General features: G+C 40.3%; 1 protein-coding gene across 1 annotated transcript in view; it reads right to left on the bottom strand.

Annotated features, from left to right (window-relative positions):
- Nucleotides 1–21,767, bottom strand: part of AK5 (adenylate kinase 5) — a 188,041-nt gene that overhangs the window by 122,595 nt on the left and 43,679 nt on the right. The window contains exon 6 of the mRNA XM_023751811.1: nt 14,161–14,352. Coding sequence (XP_023607579.1) covers nt 14,161–14,352 — 192 coding nt within the window. The remainder of the gene's footprint in view (nt 1–14,160; nt 14,353–21,767) is intronic.

Below are 21,767 nucleotides of genomic sequence, written 5' to 3'. Positions count from 1 at the left end.
CCATGATAGGGATCAAAAAGAGGTGTTAGGGGAGCACACAGGTGGGGCATCTGTCCCTGCCAGGTGGTTTCCCACAGGAACCCATCTCAAGTATAACTGCCCACACAGGTCAAGGAGAGCAGTAGAGTTGATCAGATTGCAGAGGAGGGAAAAGCCCCTAGCTGAAGAGAATGCAGGAATAGACCATAATCTGAGCCAACTGAAATTTCCTGTGCTTCTTCTCTTCTCTCTCAATTTAAAGCAGAACTATCATTTCACAGAGTATGGAGAAGAGCAGTGCCATTATGGAACTGCCTACTCATGCAATTTTAGGAAATTAATGAATTGATGCTGTTAATACCACATTTCAGTGTTTTAGGAATTCAGATCGCATTGAAATGAATAGGCAATCAGAAGTAAGCTGCAGTTTTCCAACATTGCTGACAAAGCCAAGAGATTTTTTAGTTGAAAATTACTGCTTGAATTCAAATTGTGTAAGGAATGGTATCTTTTTGAACTTCTGTCAGAATAAGTCGTCATGAACATACGAACACTAAAGCCTCGGTAGAAAACCTAAAAATAAACATTATCAAGTATACGTCAAGTGATGGTGATGTCTATATTCAGATTTTTTAAATAGAAATTTCTGGGTAGAAGAAAAATCTTAACTCATCGCACAATAATCTTGATATTTTCAGATTATATTTTCAAGTAAAAACAACATTCTTTACCAAAAAAATCCATTGTTCTTTTTTCCCCTTGATCCTGAACTTGACAGCAATTGTAGAAATTGCTTGAAACAACACTGGTATTTTCTGAGAAATCTTTCACGGTTGCTGACACCTTCAAATAACCTGCGAATTGGAGTGGGTCGAGGCCAGACCACAGGAAAAAGCCTGCAGTTTTGAAAGACTGAGTTTAAAACACTACCAAAAAGCTACCTACTCAACCTACATAATAGAAATCTACTAGTAAATAAGTTTGTTGAACCTAAACATATTAAAACTAATTCACTAATTCCAACTCATTAATCTGTGCATTAACTCAATAATTATCTTTAAGCACCTCTATGTATCCAGTACTGTTCTGGCCTCACAGTCCCTGCTAAGTTAGTTACTACTAAAGACAACATCCAAGGTCATGCTACAACTTGCACAGGCGAGGCTTCTGTTTTATAAAGATCCTTTTAAACTCAGGGTTGTTTTGTTACTTTATCTAGGAGAGCTGAAAGCCAGAAATCAATGTCTTCATTAATATTTGAGTATCCCATGTTAGCAAAAAATATCAAAACAATTGCCTAAAAAGAAACTGATGAATGAGTATATTTTGTAACGTTATTTTATACTGTGCCAAATGAATTCCTAAACTAGAGAGGGGGGCTCAACAAGAAACTAGAATGATTACTACAAAATTTATTTTATTTCCCCCTTCCTTCTCTGTTTGTGCAGCCCCTGAATTAGTCTTTTCCATCCACCTATTCCCATTTCCAATCCTGAACTTGGTAATGGCTATGATTCCTCATTCGACAATTTCAAATACCTGATCACTTGTTTGAAAGGATGGACTGTTTTGAATTCGCCCAGTTGCACGAAAATTGCCGTAACCATCTTTCCATCCTTCTGTAATAACATGGTAGATGCATTGAGGCCACTTATTCATCTCCTTTCCTCCCCTCTCCACACAGGCTCCTCCAGAGCATGGGCTGTGTCTACATATCCATCTATGTCCCACCTGCGAGGTCAGGGAAAACTAAGTAGAGGCCCCGTCCTTGTTAGAGGCACCATCCTTGTTCCAGAGGTTGGCTGGGTGCGAGGCAGATGATAAATGAGGCAGCCAGTCACCACAGACGAAACCACGGCAGGTGCCGAGTCTGAAGGGCAGAGCAGGGCAGACCAGAGAAGAAAGAGGAATGCCAGAGTGAGGCGTGGACTGTGAGACACAGAGCCAGGTTGTGCGGTTTAGGATTTATCTGAGAAACGACATCAAGCTCCTGTCCTTACCTGAAGTGAGACAATTTAAGTGAAACACCTGGCACGTAAAAGGCACAAATAATTTTAATACTACCGACCTTATAAGGTTGGGTGATTAGAAGACGTCAAGTTTGTAAAGCAGCTGGCACAGCACTTGATGTAGTATGTGAGTTCCTAATTTCTCCTGGAGTTGAATTTCTCAGTCGACAATATCAGGCAGTTCACAAGAAGGCATCATCAATGCCTTATTGACTGTTTTTGTTGTTTTTGGTGTGGGGGCTTAACTGTTTGCTTGGATATAAGTCTGGCTCAATCCCATACTATTAACTGAGTGGACTCAGTGAGACAGAAACTATTTCAAACCTTAGCTCTCTCATTCTCTGGCTCCGGCATTTATGGTATGTTATTGAACCTCTCTAAGCCTCTTTCTTTCATTAAACTTTAAGGACAGTTGTGAGAATTAGATATAAAGTGAATAAAGGTCCTGGAATACTGAGATGAAAGTGCTTACTGAAAAGTAGCTTTTAAAAAAAAAAATCCTCAGTCAAAGACAAGTTCACTGATTTTTAGAGAGAGGGGAAGGGAGGAAAGGGAGGGAGGGAGAAACATTGATGTGACAGAAAACAGATTGGTTGCCTCCCGCATGCTCCCCGACCGACCTGGGCCAGGGATAGAACCCATGACTTTCAGTGTACAGGACGACGTTCCAACCAACCGAGCCACGCTGGCCAGGGCAAAAGTAGCTATTTTATTATTAAGCAGAAATACTTTCCACTTTAACTAATTTTGATAGAATTACTAGCAAATGTATATTCCCATATAGTATTTTAGACAGAGAACATTAAATGTTCTTTTTTTGAACCTTGTAGCTGTTATTGCATGTTGATTTGCTCCACATTTATTCTAACTCCCTTTTCCTTTGCTTTCCTCTATATGAGAGGCCTTTGCTTTCCTCTATATGAGAGGCCAGGAAGCTAAATAATTCATTTCCCAGTCTCCCTTGAAGGCAGGGGGAAACCTGTGACCCAGTTTTGACTGATGAGACCCAAGTGTGAGTCCAGGAGGGTGGGAGGGGCGGTTTATGGAGAGGCTCTTGTTTTCCTAATGAAGGATAAGGGATGTGCTCTGAGGAAACACATTAAAAAGACTAGAGCTGGAACTGAAGGACAGGTCAAATGTGTTTAAGCCCAAGCTGTTCACCTGCTCTGACTGTAATCAAGCACACCCCTATCATGTAACTCTTTTATTTTTGATAAGTGATTCCTGTGTAGCGCTTTAATGGAGCTATGTCCCCATACCTAGAAGACACCAGGAAAATAAATGGTCTGTCTGTCAGAAAAATAAATGGTTCCTGATATGTCTATAATTTTTTTACTTAATTCATTAATTTACTCACTTGATAATTATTTTGAAACAATTAATTGTGGAAAGAATAACTGGAGATTCCCCAGTTATCTCTTTGCTTCAATTTCAATGTCACCTTACAGTGCTTTAGCGCATCACAGTCCTTAATCTGTTACTTTACCTTTCCTATCCCTTTCCCTTTCAACTCTGCCATGAATGCTGTCCAGATGGGAAATCAAACTGCTAAAACTTATGTTACATGTTACATGCGGTGATTTATGAGTGCTGCTTTCCTCAGACGCGTTTTCGGCGACCCCATGCATGTGGTCGATTCTGATGGTGGTAGAGCTGCCCCACAGGGAAGCAGAACCTTGTGTCACACCGCCACCACGCCAGCTCAGGCCCTTAGCACATCCTTTCTAGATGCTTCCTCCATTCGATGTTTTACACACAGCCACCAGTGTAGTATTTCTGGTGTCATTCCCTTGCTCAGAGCCTTAAAGCGCCCCCTGCCAGCAGAGGAACCTTTGCTCAGCCTAGCACTGCTTTCCCCAGTTTGGTTCTAGCACACCTGTCCCATCTTTCCCATTCCAACTGCTCCATTATGTATCCCACAGGTCTTGTGTCTGCTTAGAATGCCCTTCCTGGCCTTTCAGGGTCCCACCTCTTACCTGCCCATCAAGGGCCAGCGTTTCCCGGAAAGCCTTTCCTACCCTTTCCAGGAGGAAGTTGCTCCTCTGCCCTGACTCCCTGGCTTATTACACGGGTGGGTGGCACTCCCCACTTCCCCTGCTGTATCTGAGCTATTTATGCATCTGTCATTGACTGCACACCAAAGCCACGACAGCAGACCTGTGTCCACGTCACCTTCACCTTCGTATTCCCTGCAGTGCCTGCCTCTGTCCCTTGTATCTGGGAGAGTGTTATTGTTTGGCATCCAGTAGGCCCTCGATCAATGGAACAAGAGGACTGTCGTAATGGGGACGGGGAACTATAGGACTCAAAGGACTCAAAGTTCAGGGCTTTGCCTGTAGCAGAGCCGCAGTCGTGGGTTTACATTTGACTTGTAGGACTGAGCAAGGGGAGAATATGGGGGGCCGTGTAACTAAACAAACATGCAAGGCCCAGTAATTGGCCATTCATGGTAAAATTTCCTCCTTGTAATAATGAGTTCAGATGAATCAATTTTAGGAATTATCTTAATTACTTTAGATCTGTTATTTAAATTACTTTTTAAAAACCTATCGATGTAATGCAGCAATGGAATTAATGTTCTCATTTATTCTTTCCTGAGAAACAGAAATGAACAGACTACAGAAAAGAATAGAGGTGCTTATCAAACAGTAACTGTGTGGAGAAGGCAGCAATGCGCTTTCTCGTCATGACCCCGAGTGCGTACGTGTCATGTTTTAATGAAGGGACAGCAGAGCAATCACAGTGCTGCGTCTGGGGTCTGGGCCGAGGCTTCAAAGCACTTGTAGGATCCGGGGCCAGGTCCTCTCTCATGCGCTTCAGTGTTCTCCACAGAGTGGAGGTGATGGCAGTGGCTGCCTCCTGGAGATTAGGTGAGGATTCCAGACCCACACCTGACATGAAGCAGTTTGAATAGGACCAAGCCATATTACCACTCGGAAATGGTTAGCTATTGTCTTTTAAGACACCATCTATTCATAGTGTTACCTTGTATTTTTCTGACTGGCAAGTCTCACATGCCTGTCTTTTGTTTTTGTCTTCTATTTTAAAAATCACTTAATTTAACTGCAAGGCCATCTCTCTTTAAAGATATTGATCAATTCCAATTAGTTTGGTCTTAAGCACACAAAAAATTTAGTCCAAGAACCTTACCAAATTATTTTCTTATTTATGATCCTCAAAAGTCTCAATATAACATATTAAAGTTAACTAAGACCTAATTCTGGAAGTGTAAAATATTTGTTGACATCACTGTCAAAATTATTGTTCTGATCACAGAGTGTCTCCTGGGGAAGTGGCCAGCCAACAATGTGTGTGTGTGTGTGTGTGTATGTGTATGTATGTGGTATGTGTGTGTGCTGTGTGTATACAATTTCCTGTCCGAAACTGTAGTGTTGAAACAAGAATTTATAAGGAAGCTGTTAGTATGACATGACATTCAGCTACCAATTATCGTCTAATCTGCTTTATTTCTTTTAAAAAATTACAAACAAAGACAAGCTGTTGTGAAAGCCAGTCCCATAGAAATAGTACAGGCCTTAATTAAAGTATTCTTAGGTAGATCTGTCAAAACAGTTCTTGGAATCAGAATTGCCTTAGTGTGAATCTTCCAAATGTACTCACTTGAATATTATCTGGTTTTTATACACATCATCTAATTCATGGTTATTATCTGAGGACCCTACTTTATACTTAAGATGATTAAGAAGTTGTTTATCGGGCTTTTTGGACTCTAATTCAGGGATATGCGTAGTAATAAAACCAACAGAAATGGATTTTACATCTCTTTGGGGAAGAAATCACCATCATTCGCTATGTTCCTCCTCATTTCTCCTGTGAACACCTGTATGAAGCATCACAATTAGAGTAATTGTGGGTAGAGTAGAGCTCTTACCATCAGGCCCTGACAATAGGGTGGCCATATGATCCGTGTCAGTTCCCACTTTGGGAGGAGATGCGTTGGCTGAGTCTGTTGCTTTGCTCTCTGCCTGCGTAGTGTGAACAGGACTGACACTGAGCAAGTTTTGGGTGTGGGGAAGTTGTGAGTCAGATGCTTGCTTGTTACCGAGACGGAGACAGAACACCAGAATGAGCTATAAATACAGTATCTGCTTATTCTCTCTGCTGCTTTGAGGCCATTTAGGATCCAGCATAATTTGCCCCAGAACTGTGGGTCTTTCTTTGCTGTAGACAGATTGCCACTTTGTGAGCAAAAATGGCTTTATCTTTTCAGTGCTTTTTTTTCCCCTATACAAAAAATCAGGAAATGAAACTGGTATCTTAATACTTTAGTTTTTAGAGCCCCCAATAATAACAGTTTATGAAAGTAATCAGATGCACTTTTCAATTTAGTTCTGGATATGTTTAAACCAGGGTTACAAAGGCCTATGTTAATAGGTGAATGAGTACCACCCACTAATCCACAGAGATGTCCCCCTCCTCAAATAAGCAACAGTGCTTCTTCTAGGGCAGTGCCACCCTGCCAGCTTTGCACATAGAAGGGTTTGGTAAATGCCTGTTGCCCAGACATTGTGATTCCTTATAACTTGCTCGTATTCAAGTGAACAATGGATATTTCGTATGTTACTTCTGGGCTCTTTACATTGAGGGCCTATCAGTCTCAGGTTTCATGCCAAAAGGCACTGTCCACTTCATATAAAAATACTTTGGGCTACTGACAGCTCAGAGGGCCATACATCCAGGCTCACAATACACCATCGTCACCCAAGTAAGTACCTCCCAGAGTGCATCACAGCTTTCCTATTTATTAGCCTTTAAACACTCCTCCTTGACTAGTCTCTGTCTTAGCTACTACATCCACCAAGTAGGAAATAGTGGGGGCTTTTGGTTACACGGCATTGGATGTCTAAACAGGATGTAAGTAGGGTTGGTACTTGGAGGAAATACAGCTTCCCTGTTACATAGTACAAATTCATCAACCTGTTATCTACTGAGAAGCAATGACAGAATTTCCCTCCTGGTAATTTTAGGAGAATGGGTTTGTTTGGGTAAACAGTGATCAAGTGTTTTCATTGCCTTTCTCACGTTGAGGTGAGTTTTTGAATCTGCTGAGGGTTTATGCTGCTTAGATTTCTTTGTCATCACTCTGCACAGGGGTGCTGGTGGTGATGGGGATAACTAACCGGTGGCTGTGCATTGGACGCTTAGGGATAAGTGTTCTTGTGTTTTAAATGTTAGTGTTGATTCTTATGAAACTTGACATTAATTAACAACTATCCATAACTTCTGCCCAAAATTAATTTTTACTATTCTTGTTTATTTTCCCTTTGGCTAAGAGTGTCTGGTGGGATGGGAATCACACAGTTTGGAAGGCAAATTTGAAATACATAATGGGAGTATTCCCAAATTTAAAGAAAGCGATATGGGGCAGAGTAAGCAAATGTAGTGTAAATAGGTTATCTGGATCTCAGGCACCATGCCTGTGAATCAATACTCGCGTGGTTTTGAGAAGGATGGTTCTCTGTGCCAGGGGTTCCCCAGCACTGATGCCAGTCCGTGATGACGTGTTCCCTAACCCACAGCAACATGAGAAAAATAAGGCAAATGTCAGGAGTTTTTCTTAAAGCCAAACTGGTTCGTTTAGAAATTTTGTTTGGAGTTATATCATTCCTAATGTTTTTGGATGCTAAAAATATCCCTTTAAACAATGGCAACACTAGATTTTTTTTTCTAATGCCCTCACTTAGTAAAAAAAAAAATCCAACTTGGGTAATGCAAGTTAGAACAATAATGAGTTACCACTACACGCCTGTTAGAGTGGCCAAAATCCAGAACAGTGACAACTCCAAAGGCTGCGGAGGACGTGGGGCAACAGGGACTCTCACTCATTGCTGCTGGGAATGCATGGTGCCGCCACTTTGGAAGACAGTTTGGTGGTTTTTTACAGAACGAAACATGCATTTATCGTACCACCCAGCAATCGTGCTCCTTGCGTTTCTCCAAACGAAGTGAAAACTGATGTCCCCACAAAACCCTGCACATGGAGGTTAACAGTGGCTGTATTCATAACTGCTAGACCTTGTAAGCAACTGAGATGTCCTTCAGTTGGTGAATGAATAAATAAACTGTGGTACAGCCAGACAACGAAATATTATTCAGCACTAAAAAGAAATGCACGACCAAGCAGTGAAATGGCATGGAGGAAACTTAGGTGCATATTGCTAAGTGAAAGAAGCCGCTCTGAAAAGACAACATACTGTAAAAGTCCAACTGTATGATATTCTGGAAAAGATAAAGCTATGGAGACAGTGGAAAGACCAGTGGTTGCCAGGGGTCAGGGTGGGAGTTTCGGGGGAGGTAGGGAGGCATGAATAGGTGGAGTGCAGAGACGATACTCTGTATGATATCATAATGATGGATACTTGTTACTAAACCTTCCTCCAAATCCATAGAAAGTGCAACACCACGAGTGATCCTGAACGCTAAGGTAAACTATGGATTTTGTGTGATTATGATGTGTTAATGTAGGTTCATCAATTGTAACATACGCACCACTGCGGTGGGAAAGTTTTTACTGGGGAGACTATGCATATGTGGGGGCAGGGAGTACATGGAATCTCTGTAGCTTCCTCTCAGTTTTGCTGTGAATCTAAAACTGCTCTAAAAACTGAAGTCTTGAAGGAAAAGAGCGAACTTCATCATAGCCTCATTACAAATTGTGTTTTTTTTTCTGCTCTGTTGAGCATTAGGAAATCACTGGTCTATGTGGCCTTGCTATATGCCAAGAAGGTTTATAATTAGTCCCTCATCCACTTTCCCAGTAAAACTGGTGTTGGTGAACAGAAATTATCCTGGTTTTAACATTTTCAGCCTGTGATTTCCTGGCTGAAGATACCCCATCAGTTAACCTGGTATTAATTAGTAGCCTCTTCATACATCCTCTGACTACAACTTCCTTCTCACTTCAAGGTTTGCTTCTCTCTCTTCCTCCTACAATAAGTCCAGAAGAAAAATGACCATTTGCTTACTTCACAGCCTAAATCTACATGTGGACTTTCACTGATTATCACCCATATTAAATGGTATTTATTCATGGCACACGATTGTGCAACCATTTCCCTGGCAAGTTTGTGACTGAATAGAATACCCAATGGCATAATGCATTTCAGAAAATGATAACATAAACATTACATCTTGCCCTATTATTTTTCAGGCATTAAAAAAAATCCTATTCTCAAAAAACAAATAAAACAACCACATGTAGTTTATAAAGAGTTCATCAAACTTACAAAGACTTGATCTGTCTTAACTATTGCTATTTCTTAAAAAAAAGGGGGGGGTTGATAGGGGGGACCTATAATCTAATAGATAGAGCACCTGAGTTAATCTGAAAAGTAATCATATTATCTTAAATCTTAGAACACATATACTTATGTGAATAGGGGGTTAAGTTTTTCTTAAGTTTCCTTTCAAGGTCTGTGCAAAGTGATTAGGGAGGTGACTCAGCTGTGAATCCAGGAAGCAGAACTGATCATCAGAGTGACCCACCAGGAGTCAAAACATCATCTCATCTCATCAACATCATCTCATCACCTCATCGCCTAAGGACTAAAGACAATAGCTGACGTCTGCGGACCTCCAGGGCTGGCCTCACCCTAGCCCCTTCCCCTTAATAATCCTGTCCCCTGCACCTTGCTGTAAGACAGGATTTGAATGCGTGTAAGCGCCCTGTCTTCTTGGTTGGCTGGCCTTCTCAATAAACGCCTAATATGATTCAACCCTGCCTTCGTTATTGGACACAGCGACAGGCAGCCAAAGCTCAACAGGGGGTTTTCCGGTAACAGTTCCAATAGTGAAGACGATTCAAACAAAGACGAGTTTTATAGTTTTAAAAATAAAGGCCAAAACTGTCACTAAAATACATAATATTGAGGCTTTAAAAATCTAGAAAGGGGTATTATTGTTCAAGAATTATACAGTTTCATCAAGTCCAAGTGCTCCAAAGTGTCATAAGATGCTATTCATTAAGACTGCACAAGCAGCTCTTCTAATCCCAATAATACTCAAACTTAGAAGAAAAACTTCTGACAAATTTTGGGAACTCTCAGCATCCTAATTAGAAGCATAATGCTGAAAAGACATGGTGAGCAATGACATCCAACCTTATGGAAAGTTAAAAAAACAACGTGTAAGCTTGTGTGGGAAGATTCTATGAAGTCCCTAATATACTAATCTTGTTATTGCATATCATTTCATTCATACCTGCACAGATGGGTGTGCATAGAAGGATATGATAAAAGGATAAAAATAAAGAGACCCCACATGGGGAATCATCTCAATAAGATACAGTATTCAGGCAATAGCCCTGGCTATTTTAATTAGGTTTCTTCTTCAGTCACTGGGTTTGTTCTTTAGTCAAATCTGCCAACAGATACAGGCAATGGTGAAGTAAAAGTGAAAAAAAAATAGGTTGCCCTCTGTTACAATTCAGCTACATTATTCAGACCCAGCCACTATATAGCTTGATTACACGGATGATATAGAAGTTAAAGGAAACACTGACACAATTTCGTAACTGATTAACAGGCACTTTTAAGGAAAAAGAATTTGGCATGATGTTTTTAAAACCTAAATTCTTCATTTCGGATTCCTTCAATAATCTATCTATTGAAGAAAAGGCAACATAGTACCCTTGAAGAGCATAGAATTGTTAGTGGTACGTGTAGGTTCCAAAGATAGGCATTGGCGAGATGGGGGGGAGGAGGGGGAGAGAAAGAGAGAAGAATAAATACAAATAATCTATACTAATAAAAGGGTAATATGCTAATTAGGGCAGGCGTCTTCTGGACGTCCTTCTGGACAAAGTTGCAGTGGCTGCAAGGGCTGAGGCGTGGCTGCGAAGGGCCCAGGCTCAGGCCAGCAGTGTCAGCAGCAGTGGGGTAATGGGGGTGGCGCCTTCCCCTGATCTGCCACGTTGCCTCCTGCAGAGGCGGTTAGGGGTGATCAGGCCAGCAGGGGAGCAAGTTAGAGGTGGTCAGGCCAGCAGGGGAGCAAGTTAGGGGCGATCAGGCAGGCAGGCAGAGGGATTAGGGGCAATTAGGCAGGCAGGCAGGCCAGTGGTTAGGAGCCAGTAGTCCCGGATTGCGAGAGGGTGCAGGTTGGGCTGAGGGACTCTCCCCCCCATGCATGAATTTCATGTACCGGGCCTCTAGTAATAAAATAATAGCTATCATTTGAATTGCCCTCACAATGTTCCAGGCACTGCTCTGAGAATTTGACATCCACTTACTCCTCACAAATTACACGGAGGGAGGATCAATGATTGTATTCATTTTACAGGTCAGTCAGTCACAGAAAAGATCAGTAACCTGCAGAAGGTCACACAGGTGGCAGGTGGTGCAGCTGAATTCTGAGCCAGGCCATGGGGCTGCATTGCCATCATCTGCCATATCACCTGCATGCTCTTATTTCACCTGTGCTACAACATTGCACAGTAGGTAACATCATCTCCAATTTATAGATGAAGACCAAGTCCTAGAGCATCAGGAATTTATTAAATGGCAGTGGAGCTGAAATTCCAAGTGAGAAGTTTCAGACTCCAAAGCCCTAGAGAAGAGGAGCACCAAGATGACCTTTCTCAACGGGACTGAGGAGGGATGTGGCCCTTAAGATCCTCCAACCAAGACAAATAATGCAGCGTACCTGCAGGGAGGAGAGGGCCTGTTCCAGTCATTATGGGGATCCCACAATGACACAGTGCATGACATGTGAGGCTCTCTCTACCGCAGGGGTGGGGAACGTTCGGCCCTCGGGCCACATAAGGCTGGTGAAACATTTGGTCTGGCCCTGCCAAGGCATTAGAGGAGAGTTAATTAAATGCTTGACCAAATAGAGCAAACTAATTTTTAAGTTGATCATTTTGTATGGCCCTCAAATGATGCTATAAATATCCAAATGGCTCTTGGCAGAGAAAAGGTTCCCCACCCCTGTTCTAGTCCTTTGCCAGTCATCACACTCGATGATTCATGTTTAACATCACTTTCCCAGTAGACTGTAAGCTCTGCTCATTTAGTGTGAGCATGCTATGTACCAGACAAGGACCCTTCTAGGTGCTTGGAATATGCCAGTGAATAAAAGGAAGAGCCTTACCTTTTGCTTATTTAACTGTGCACCCCTAACACCTAGCAGAATGTCTGGCACCCATTGGTTCTCAATAAATATTCACTGAATGAATAAATGAATAAATTAGGAGGGGCAGGTAGAAGCAACCGGAAAGAAAAACTACAGAGAAAAGGAAATATCTTTGTCTGATCTATTAACTCAAGATTTTTACTAACATCTTAATATGCTTGTGATGAATGAAGACAACCATTTTTATGTTATTTAACTCATTTTTAAAAGTAGAAATGCTACCATATTTAATTCCAAAAGTGAACTCTGACCCAGGTTCTGAAGGAGGACATGTGGTTCAGGAGGCAGCCTTTTGTCAAACTGATTTTCAAATTACATTCTCCGGAGCTTAGCCTGTGTTTAATACTCACTGCTTTTCAAAAGGCGACTTCCCAAGGCAGGCATTCTCCCAGTAAATAGAAGCGTTTATCTTCAAGCTCATTTGGTTTTAGCAATGAGGTTACAGTACAGGCTGTCATCCACATTGGTACTGACGCCCTCAATTAGAGGCAATGGCATTTCACCTCCATGCAAAATATTAGTAAATTAACAATCCCCACTCTGCATTCACTGGGGAAATCTGCTCTGCTCGCGATGCCGAACGTGACAAGCGGGGAGTCATCAGAAACGCTGCAGGAATACCTTCGAGCCTTGCAAACATCAGTTAAAACTCTGGCTCCGCACCTTGCCTTTGGGGTTTGGTCTGTAGGGCCAATTTCTTTTTTGCACGCAGAACTCAGCATCGGTAATTTGCAAGAGAAACAAGCAGTAACCCCGGCAACAAATAGTTACAGAAGCATCCACCCTGGTTTTCTGAAATCTTTCCTGTAAATGTCTCTTTGAGACCATACCATGAACTCTGGCACTGTAAACAATTTTCAGATCGGATTTACAACTCTCTGACATAACTTCCACTTAAAGAGCAAATCCTAATAAATATTTCTTTACAGCTAAGAAGACTGCAAAGAGATTCTTATTCAAATGTCGTGGCTGTCTCTTTCAGATTTAAGGGCACTTTAGGCTAATGAAGAGATATTTGAACCCAGTAATTGTTGGGTCATAGGAGCTCTGTGGATGGGCATCAGTAGATGTATTTAAAATTTGTGAGAAACATTGTACATGTATTGTATTGGAATGGGCACGGTCACTTTAATCAGATTCTCTATGGGGCTGCAACCCCATCAGACAAGGAGGGACCTAAGGGCTAAGGGGAGGGTTTGTTGAGGTTGGCCACCAGCCAGCTGCCATGGAGTTGCCCCAATTTTAGTGTCTTCTTCCATAAAATTCCTTTTTCAGATCCTATGATCCTCGTCTCCTCTATGTTTTAATACTTGAATCCATGATGTTATGGGGATCATAAATTGAACTGAATCTTCACCTTTAACATCCTATATTCTAGTAATTATATTAACTAATGATTCAGTCTCATCCTTCATTGGCATTCTGAGTATCATTAGCCATAAAACAAACTAAACATTTATGAAAATATTAATATTTGCATTGTATCAATGGAGCAGAAAGATCAACACCTTCTGTTTTGAGACAGAAGCACTTCCTCATGACAAGTCAAACCCTTAGGAAATGTTTTTATGTCCTCAGAATCTCATTTCTTTATGTGGGACATTACGATAAAGCCTAAATCACAATTTAAGTCTAATATGTAGAATACTAAGTCCACTATGTGTTTTTAAGTCTATCAATTTTGTTAGGTTTCCAAAGACAGAAGAGCTGAGAAGCTGAGCGAGTATTGCTTAAAATAATTCAAATTATTATTTCAAAATCCTTTTTGATTTGGGGGCTATGAAATTCTAGCCATGGTTAAAAGTTATCATCTTTTATAAAATCAATTAAACAAAAGTGTGCGTATTTTTATCATTATGGCTTAATAAAGGCAAATCAGGACAAAATTATCCATTTTTAAAATTAAATCTGAATCCCCCCAAAAGCCACTTTTCAAATGTAGATTTCTACATGAGAATAGGGGCTAATGAGAAATACGAAAGATCGTTCTTGTCCAGGACATGTAGAACCATGGCTCACTTACCGTCATGATAAGCCCCTTCTCCTGGAAGTATTTAACCAGCGGAGCAGCGTTCTGCTTGAAGTTCATTAGTCTCCTTTGCGTAGCTTTCAGATTGTCATCAGGCCGGCCCTGTTGCTCTGCTCGCTTCAGCAACCTTTCTTTGAGCCTCTGATTGGTGCAAGCCAGGAATACCACCAAGTCGGGAGTGCAGATCTGTGGAGAGCATTAAACAAGTTGACAGGCATTCAACATACCAACCAATGCAAGTGCAGAGAATGGCCTCCATCTCTTGGTTCTCTTGCAGCTGTCATATTTCTGGCCCTCTGTGTTTTTTGCCAGTGCATTTCCAGGGCTATCACTCTACACAAGATCAGGAGGAGCCATTGCTGCTACAGTCCATGTAAATGGGCATGTCCACACAGCCATATGCAGTGACCCTACTTATTTCAGGAAAATACTTTTATTTATGCTCAAATATGTATCCTGGTCGAATTAAGAACAATATAGGCCAAACTTTGCCAAAGATATGTGACCTGGTTTTAGAGACTACGGGGGCCACAGATGTGGACAGTTAAAAAGTATCGCTGCTATTATTACCATTTGCTGCCCTTTTAACAGTATCTACCGTATGCCAGGCCCAGTGCTGTTATTTCCCTTGATGTTGCTACACTTTACAACAATCTGCAGGATAAATATTACCTCCATTTTACTGATGCGTAAACTGAGGCTCTAAGAAATTCAGCACTTGTCTGAGGTCACATGGTCAGTAAGGTCCAAGTTGATATTTGAACCTACATCTCTCTAGTCTAAACCCTGTGTTCCTTCCACTATTACAATGCACCAAGTGGCTCAAAGACCTTTGTGAATTTCTGAAAATACTGAGAATGACATGGAAAGAACCTATGAAATAAACAGTTTTTATTCAACTCAATTGGAACTAATATTGCATTTAAAGGGTAACATCATGGTCATTAAAGTGAACACAGTTTCTTGATGAAGAAGGGACAAGCCAAAAAAGGCAGTTGTGTATAGCGATTTAAACAATGATCTCCAAAACTTTTTATGGCATCCTTACATTAGTAAACTATTTGATCATACATCCCAATAAACATGTACTTACTAATTTATAAAGTATGCATGCATGTATGATATGCATATATTACCATACTAATATAGGACGCGTGTTGAATAGTATAGTTGTCACTATGTGTACGTGGCGGATTGATTTCAGGATGCCCCCTTGGAGGCCAAAATCAGAGGATGCTCAAATCCCTTATGTAAAATGGCATATTATTGCACATAGTCTACCCACATCCTCCTGTATATACTTTATAATCTTCTCTAGATTACTTAGAACAGCGGTTCTCAACCTGTGGGTCGCGACCCCTTTGGGGGTCAAATGACCCTTACACAGGGGTCGCCTAAGACCATCGGAAAACACATATATAATTACATATTGTTTTTGTGATTAATCACTATGCTTTAATGATGTTCAATTTGTAACAATGAAAATACATCCTGCATGTCAGATATTTACATTATGATTCATAACAGTAGCAAAATTACAGTTATGAAGTAGCCACGAAAATAATTTTATGGTTGGGGGTCACCACAACATGAGGAACTGTATTAAAGGGTCGCGGCATTAGGAAGGTTGAGAAACACTGACTTAGAATACCTAATACAATGTAAATACTATGTAAATAGTTGTTACACTGTATTGTTTAGGAAATAATTACAAGAAAAACAGTCTACTACCATGGCAACAATAGACCTACTACATAGTGCATGTCAGCAACCATGTAACATTTTTTTCAAATAGATTTATTTTATTTTTTCATCACCATTTATCCCCTCTCTGTCTTCTTCCACCTCCATACTACCCACTCCCAGCAATCACTACACTGTTGTCATGTCCATGAGTTCTCTGTATTTTTTCTTCTGTTTTGCTCAACCCCTCTACTCCCCTCATCTCCTCCCCCCCCCCCCCCCGCCAGCTGTCTGCCTGCTCTCTATCTGAGTCTATCTCTATTTTGCTTGGTTGTTCAGTTTGTTCATTAAATTCCATTCAAATATTTTTGATCTGTGGTGAGTTGGATTTGCAGGTGCAGAACCTGCAGATATAGAGGGCTGATTGTATACACAAAAATACAATTTAAAAAGGATGAGTTACAATAATCATAATTGTTATATTTTCTTCCACAGTGGCTTGCTTTGTGCACTATGGATACCACTGGTTAGGAAATAGACTCTGGAGGCTGGAACATGGATTCTACTTTTTGCCTAGCTGAGTGATGGGTATATAACTTAACTTTGCTAAGCCTCTGAGTCCTCTATCAATAGAGATACACAAACCTCCTCTCTAAGGATTAAATAAGATATTGTATGTAAAATACAGAGCACAAACTTGATCCAGGTGCTCAATAAATTTTAGCCATGTTTACTATCGGTTTTCATAATTCTATGTTGTCCTGGTTCGCCTTTAACATTTTGGTTTTTATTTTATTTATTTTTTCTTCTCTCACATTTTTTCCTTCTCAGACCCACAAGTGGGGCATTCCCTGCAGCTTAGATGATTTTTCCCCTTTTCAGAGTCTAATTTTCTTTGTATTCTCTCAGTGTCCTTCCACTCTTCTGGTTTCAACCACTACCCTATTGATGGATTTTAAATCTACTTTTTGTCAATGACTTTCAATAGTCCTATATTGTCCAATAGGCTATATGATGGCTCTACCTGTGAGTCTTAATGTTATCTGTGACTCAGCAAGGCCAACATCAATTTCAGCACACTTTTACCTAAATGAAATTCCCATCTTGTTTGTTTGCATATTTATTTATTTTTATGGTAGCAACACTACTTTCCTAAATCTCTCAGCTAGAAGCCTTAGTACATTTCTAACCCTTACTTGTCAAAACGCCAATCTCTCTGACGTATCGCCATTGCCTGTGGATTCTGCCTTTGAAATGCCTTCGGTCTCTTCTTCCCCCAATTCCTCCTGCCACCGGCTAAGCTCAGGCACACACCAGGATAAGTGATTATAAGCATGAACTTGAGAATCAGATGGTCGTGAATTTGAATCTAGAGTCTGCCACCCATTAGTTGTTTGTCCTTGGGCAAATGATTCAATTTCTCAGAACTTCAGTTTTCTCAACTGTAAATAAAGTAAGGGGAAACCCCTCATCCTATCTCAGTAGCTTAATATTTCCCAGTTTTTTAAAAAACATCTAAATAGCTTTTGAGAAATCTTAACAATTTAGACAATTGCTTTGTAATTTTTGTGTGATATAATAAAACCTTTGGAAATAGTCAGCCTTACCCAATATAAAATAATGATACCCTTTAAAATTTTCTTTAAATAAATATATAAGAAAGACCATTTTTGACAAATTAAAATGACATTATATTGTGCTTGGTGTGGTCATAATGTCTATTAAGATATGGGAAAAACCTGAACTACCAGGTTGGTATTGAATACAAATAAAACCTTGCATTTTGAAATTCCTGCAGTTTGCATTTAAACAAATTAAATGGTTCACCTTAATATATTTATTGTTTTGTTTCAGATTGCAATGTAAATGCTTCTCTCTACCTAATGCAGTGAGGTCACGGATAGGCTTGCATATGTAATCCTCACTATATTTTGCCTTTCACTATTGGCTTTTGAAGTACTAGGGACAGCTTGAAATTTAAGATTTTGTTTACACTCTGAATAAAACTGCATTTTTGTTTGTTTTTATATTAGTAGACTTTTTTAAAAAAGCAGTTTTAGGTTTACCAAAAACTTCAGTGGAATAGCTAAGATTTTTGATCAATAAATGCAACTTCAGGTCTGATAACGATGACCTTGAAGTGAATCTGCAAAGTTATTTAATTTAATAATTGTGATTAACTTTCTGTCTTTCTTTAGTGTACATTAAACAATATATAGCTTCGAATATAAAAATTAAGATGCGGAACCCTGACAAGTAGGGATAACCAGCTGATTGCTCAACGGAGTGAATGTAGCCACAAGCACACGCATCTGTGCATCTGTTTCCTAATGACCACCATGTATGTCCACTCACTGGAGGCTCACATTTTTGACAGTGCATTATTTTAAAGGAAAAAGTATTTAAATTGTTTGCTTTCCCCCCAAAATGTAAAATAGCAGCAGGTACCATTCTGTTCCGAAAGATGTGAAGCCCCTGTAAAGTTTTTATGAAATTCACTTGCATGAAATGTTGAGAAGTTTCAACAGAGTGACTCCTTCTTAGCCTATGTTCTCAAAATATATCTGTTGATTGAATGATTGAAAGAATAAGTAAATGAGTAAGGAAAAAAAAAACACCCCAAGATACTGCTTTTGTCTACAAGGAAGTAAACTTCCCAATTACTGATATTGTTCCTCCCACTGAATCAACTAAATCAATTTTTTTCCTGTCATTATATAGTCAAGTCAATCTTCCTCTATCCATTTTCTTAAAGTCCCTACCTGAGTGATTACTCTGTTAAAAAGAACCTGTGATTGCCTTTGATAGTCGAAGGCAATATTCATTGTGTCAGACTACCAACTGAACTGATTTTAATACTCCCATTCTTAACTGTCAGTACTTTTGACTGCCCTATTCTTTATGAAGACGTGTTACAAAGCTTAGACTCCATAATTCAGACCACACTGTCAGAAGCCAGGAAGCAAAGTACTAAAAGGAGAGAGAGAGAGAGAGAGAGAGAGAGAGAGAGAGAGAGAGAGAGAGAGATCACAGTTGGAACAAAATCTGGAATCACAGAAACTAAGAGATGGAAAAAACTTGGAGGTTATCTAACCCAAATGAATGCCAAACCTGTCATCTTCTCCACAATCCCTTGACAAGTGATTTTTAAGTTTGAACATTTAAACCTGAATGTTCTTTGTGAGCATTTCTTGTGATGGGTACTTGCTTCTTATAAGGCAGCCCCTTTCTGGATGACTGTAATAATTAGGAATTTCTTTCTAATATTGGGCTAAAATTTGCTTGCTTATTCTGCCTAAAGGTAAAATGTGAAATTATTTCTTTCACCCATCAAACATTTATCGAACATACTAGTATATCATTACCACAGAGGACAGAATAGATCATAAAAAGAAAAAAAGAGGTAGAAAACTGAACTTCATTATCATTTAACATGGAGATAATTGACAGGCAGAGTTCTCAACAGACTATGGGGTTGGGGGACAAAAATTGGAATATGAGGCTCACCGAAGAGCAAGAGCTCTAGAAACAACTACTGCAGCCCCACGCTTTTAGTTGGAATTGTAAAGGCTACCCCACCCAAGTATATGTGAACCAGTCCTCACAAGACTAAATCTCATTTAGAATCATCCCAAACCCTCCATATCTCTAAATGAGATTTAGTGAGCTAAAAGTTCAGAAGAAAATATCCAGAATAAAGCAAGGGGAAGGTAGGGGCAGGAAAAGTACAGAAAAGAACAAAAGAGACATATGAGACAATGGCTTAAAGTTCTGGAAGAAGTGAGAAAATGAAAAATCAGTATTTGAAAATATAATAGTTAAGAATTTTCCGAAATCACAAATAATATCAAGTTCCAGATTCAGGAAGTAATATGAAAACCAAGAAGAACAAACAGAAAACCCAGATCTAACTGCTGAAAGTCTAGATAGACAACTATAAAAAAAATCTTTAAAGCAGCCAGAAAAAAAAAAAAAGAAACAAAAAGATACAAAAGGTTATCTTCAGCCTTCAGAATTAACAATAACAACAACAAAAAATAAAAATAAAATAAAAAAGATTACCTTCACAGGAGCAACAATAAGACTTACAGCTAAATTTTCAAAAGAAACAATGATAGCCAGAAAACAAGATGACATCTTTATAGTGTCAATACAAAATAACTGCCAACTTAGGTTTCTAAATCCAGTAAGAATATCTTTCTTTTTTTTTTTAAATCCTCACCTGAGGATATTTTTCCATTGAGTTTTAGAGAGAGTGGAAGAGAGAGGGAAAGACAGAGAGAAATATCGATGTGAGAGAAACACATTGATTGGTTGCCTCCTGCACAAGCCCCAACCAGGCCAGGGTCGGGGAGAAGCCTGCAACTGAGGTATGTACTTTTGACCAGAATCGAACTGGGACCCTTCGGTCTGCAGGCCGATGCTCTAGCCACTGAGCCAAACCGGCTCGGGCAAGAATATCTTTCAAAATTAAATGGAGACATTTTGAAACAAACAAAAACTGAGTAAATTTGTGATCAGGAATTCTACACTAATGGAAATAGTAAAGAATATTATTTAGGTAGGAAAAAAGTGATCCAAGATAGAAAGCTGACGCAGAGGAATGAATGAAGGACAACAAAATGGGAAATATGTAGGTAAATCTAAATGAATATTGGCCATATAAAAACACTAAAATTATTCTGTGGTATTTAACAATAGAGATTAGTCACGAGGCAGGCAAATGAAGTTCAACTGTTCTAAGGTCTGTTCAGGATGTGGTAAAAGTATTAATTTGTATGAGTCATTAATGAGTTAGTGATGCATGCCATAATCCCTAGAATAGGAGTCAGCAAACTTTTCCTGTAAATGGTCAGGGAGCAAAGATTTAAGGTTTTGCAGTCCATATGTTTCAGTAGCATGAAAACAGCCTTGGCAGGAAAGCAGGAGTAGGAGACTGGGGAGAATGCCGAGGAGGAGGGCAAGCCAATCAAAGGTGCAGTGTTGACCTGGTCACTGTGACAGGGACTGGGACTCCTTGCTGCTGGGCCTTTGGAGGGAACATGGGTGAGCAGCCTTTATCCGTTAGATCCTGCCCCTATGGGTCAGTAGGTGTCCCTTGGCATGTTACCTCTGTCATACTTTCTCATTGTATGTATGCATCTCAGGGCAGGAGGCCAAACAAACACAGTGAGTTGCTGCACATTCCACTGGCACAGAGATTTTCAACGGGTGTGCCGCAAGAGTTTTTAAAGCATGCAATATCTGACTATTTGGTCAGGGGCATGGATCTCTTTTCCTTTAGATGGTCAAAAAAAAAAAAAAAAAAAGGATGACAGCCAACATAAAATAGCTGTGTGATGTGATTGAATCAAAATTATACCAATTGTCATATTGGCAATATATATATATACTCTACAACCTCGGACTTGCGCCCTGACCTGGAATCGAACTGTGACCTCCTGATGCATAGGTCAATGCTCAACTACTGAGGCACCTCAGCCAGCCTGTTCCTCAAATATTTTAATCTCTCATGCTTTCAATGATCAGTACTGGGTATTAGGCCTTCTCTAGAAAGTGCAATAAGACATTTTCCCAGTCCTTAAGGAGCTCATAGTCTGACAGCTGAGTGAAGATATAATTATAATACAACTAGAGCCCCAGTGCACAAAACTCGTGCATGGGGGGGGCCCTCAGCCCAGCCTGTACCCTCTCCAATCTGGGACCCTTCGGGGGATGTCTGACTGCCGGTTTAGGCTCGATCCCACCAGCAGTCAGACATCCCTCTCAAAATCCTGGACTGCTGGCTCCTAATTGCTCACCTGCCTGCCTGCCTGGTAGCCCCTAACTGCTCCCCTGCCTGCCTGCCTGGTAGCCCCTAACTGCTCCCCCCTGCTGGCCTGATCACCCCGAACTGCCCCCCCCCCACGTGGTCGCCC

This window comes from Myotis lucifugus, unplaced genomic scaffold (genome assembly GCF_000147115.1).
Source record: "Myotis lucifugus unplaced genomic scaffold, Myoluc2.0 scaffold_25, whole genome shotgun sequence".
In the NCBI taxonomy this organism is placed as follows: Eukaryota; Metazoa; Chordata; class Mammalia; order Chiroptera; family Vespertilionidae; genus Myotis; species Myotis lucifugus.
Note: the sequence above shows the minus strand (reverse complement) of the source record. Positions and strands in the feature narration are given on the sequence as shown.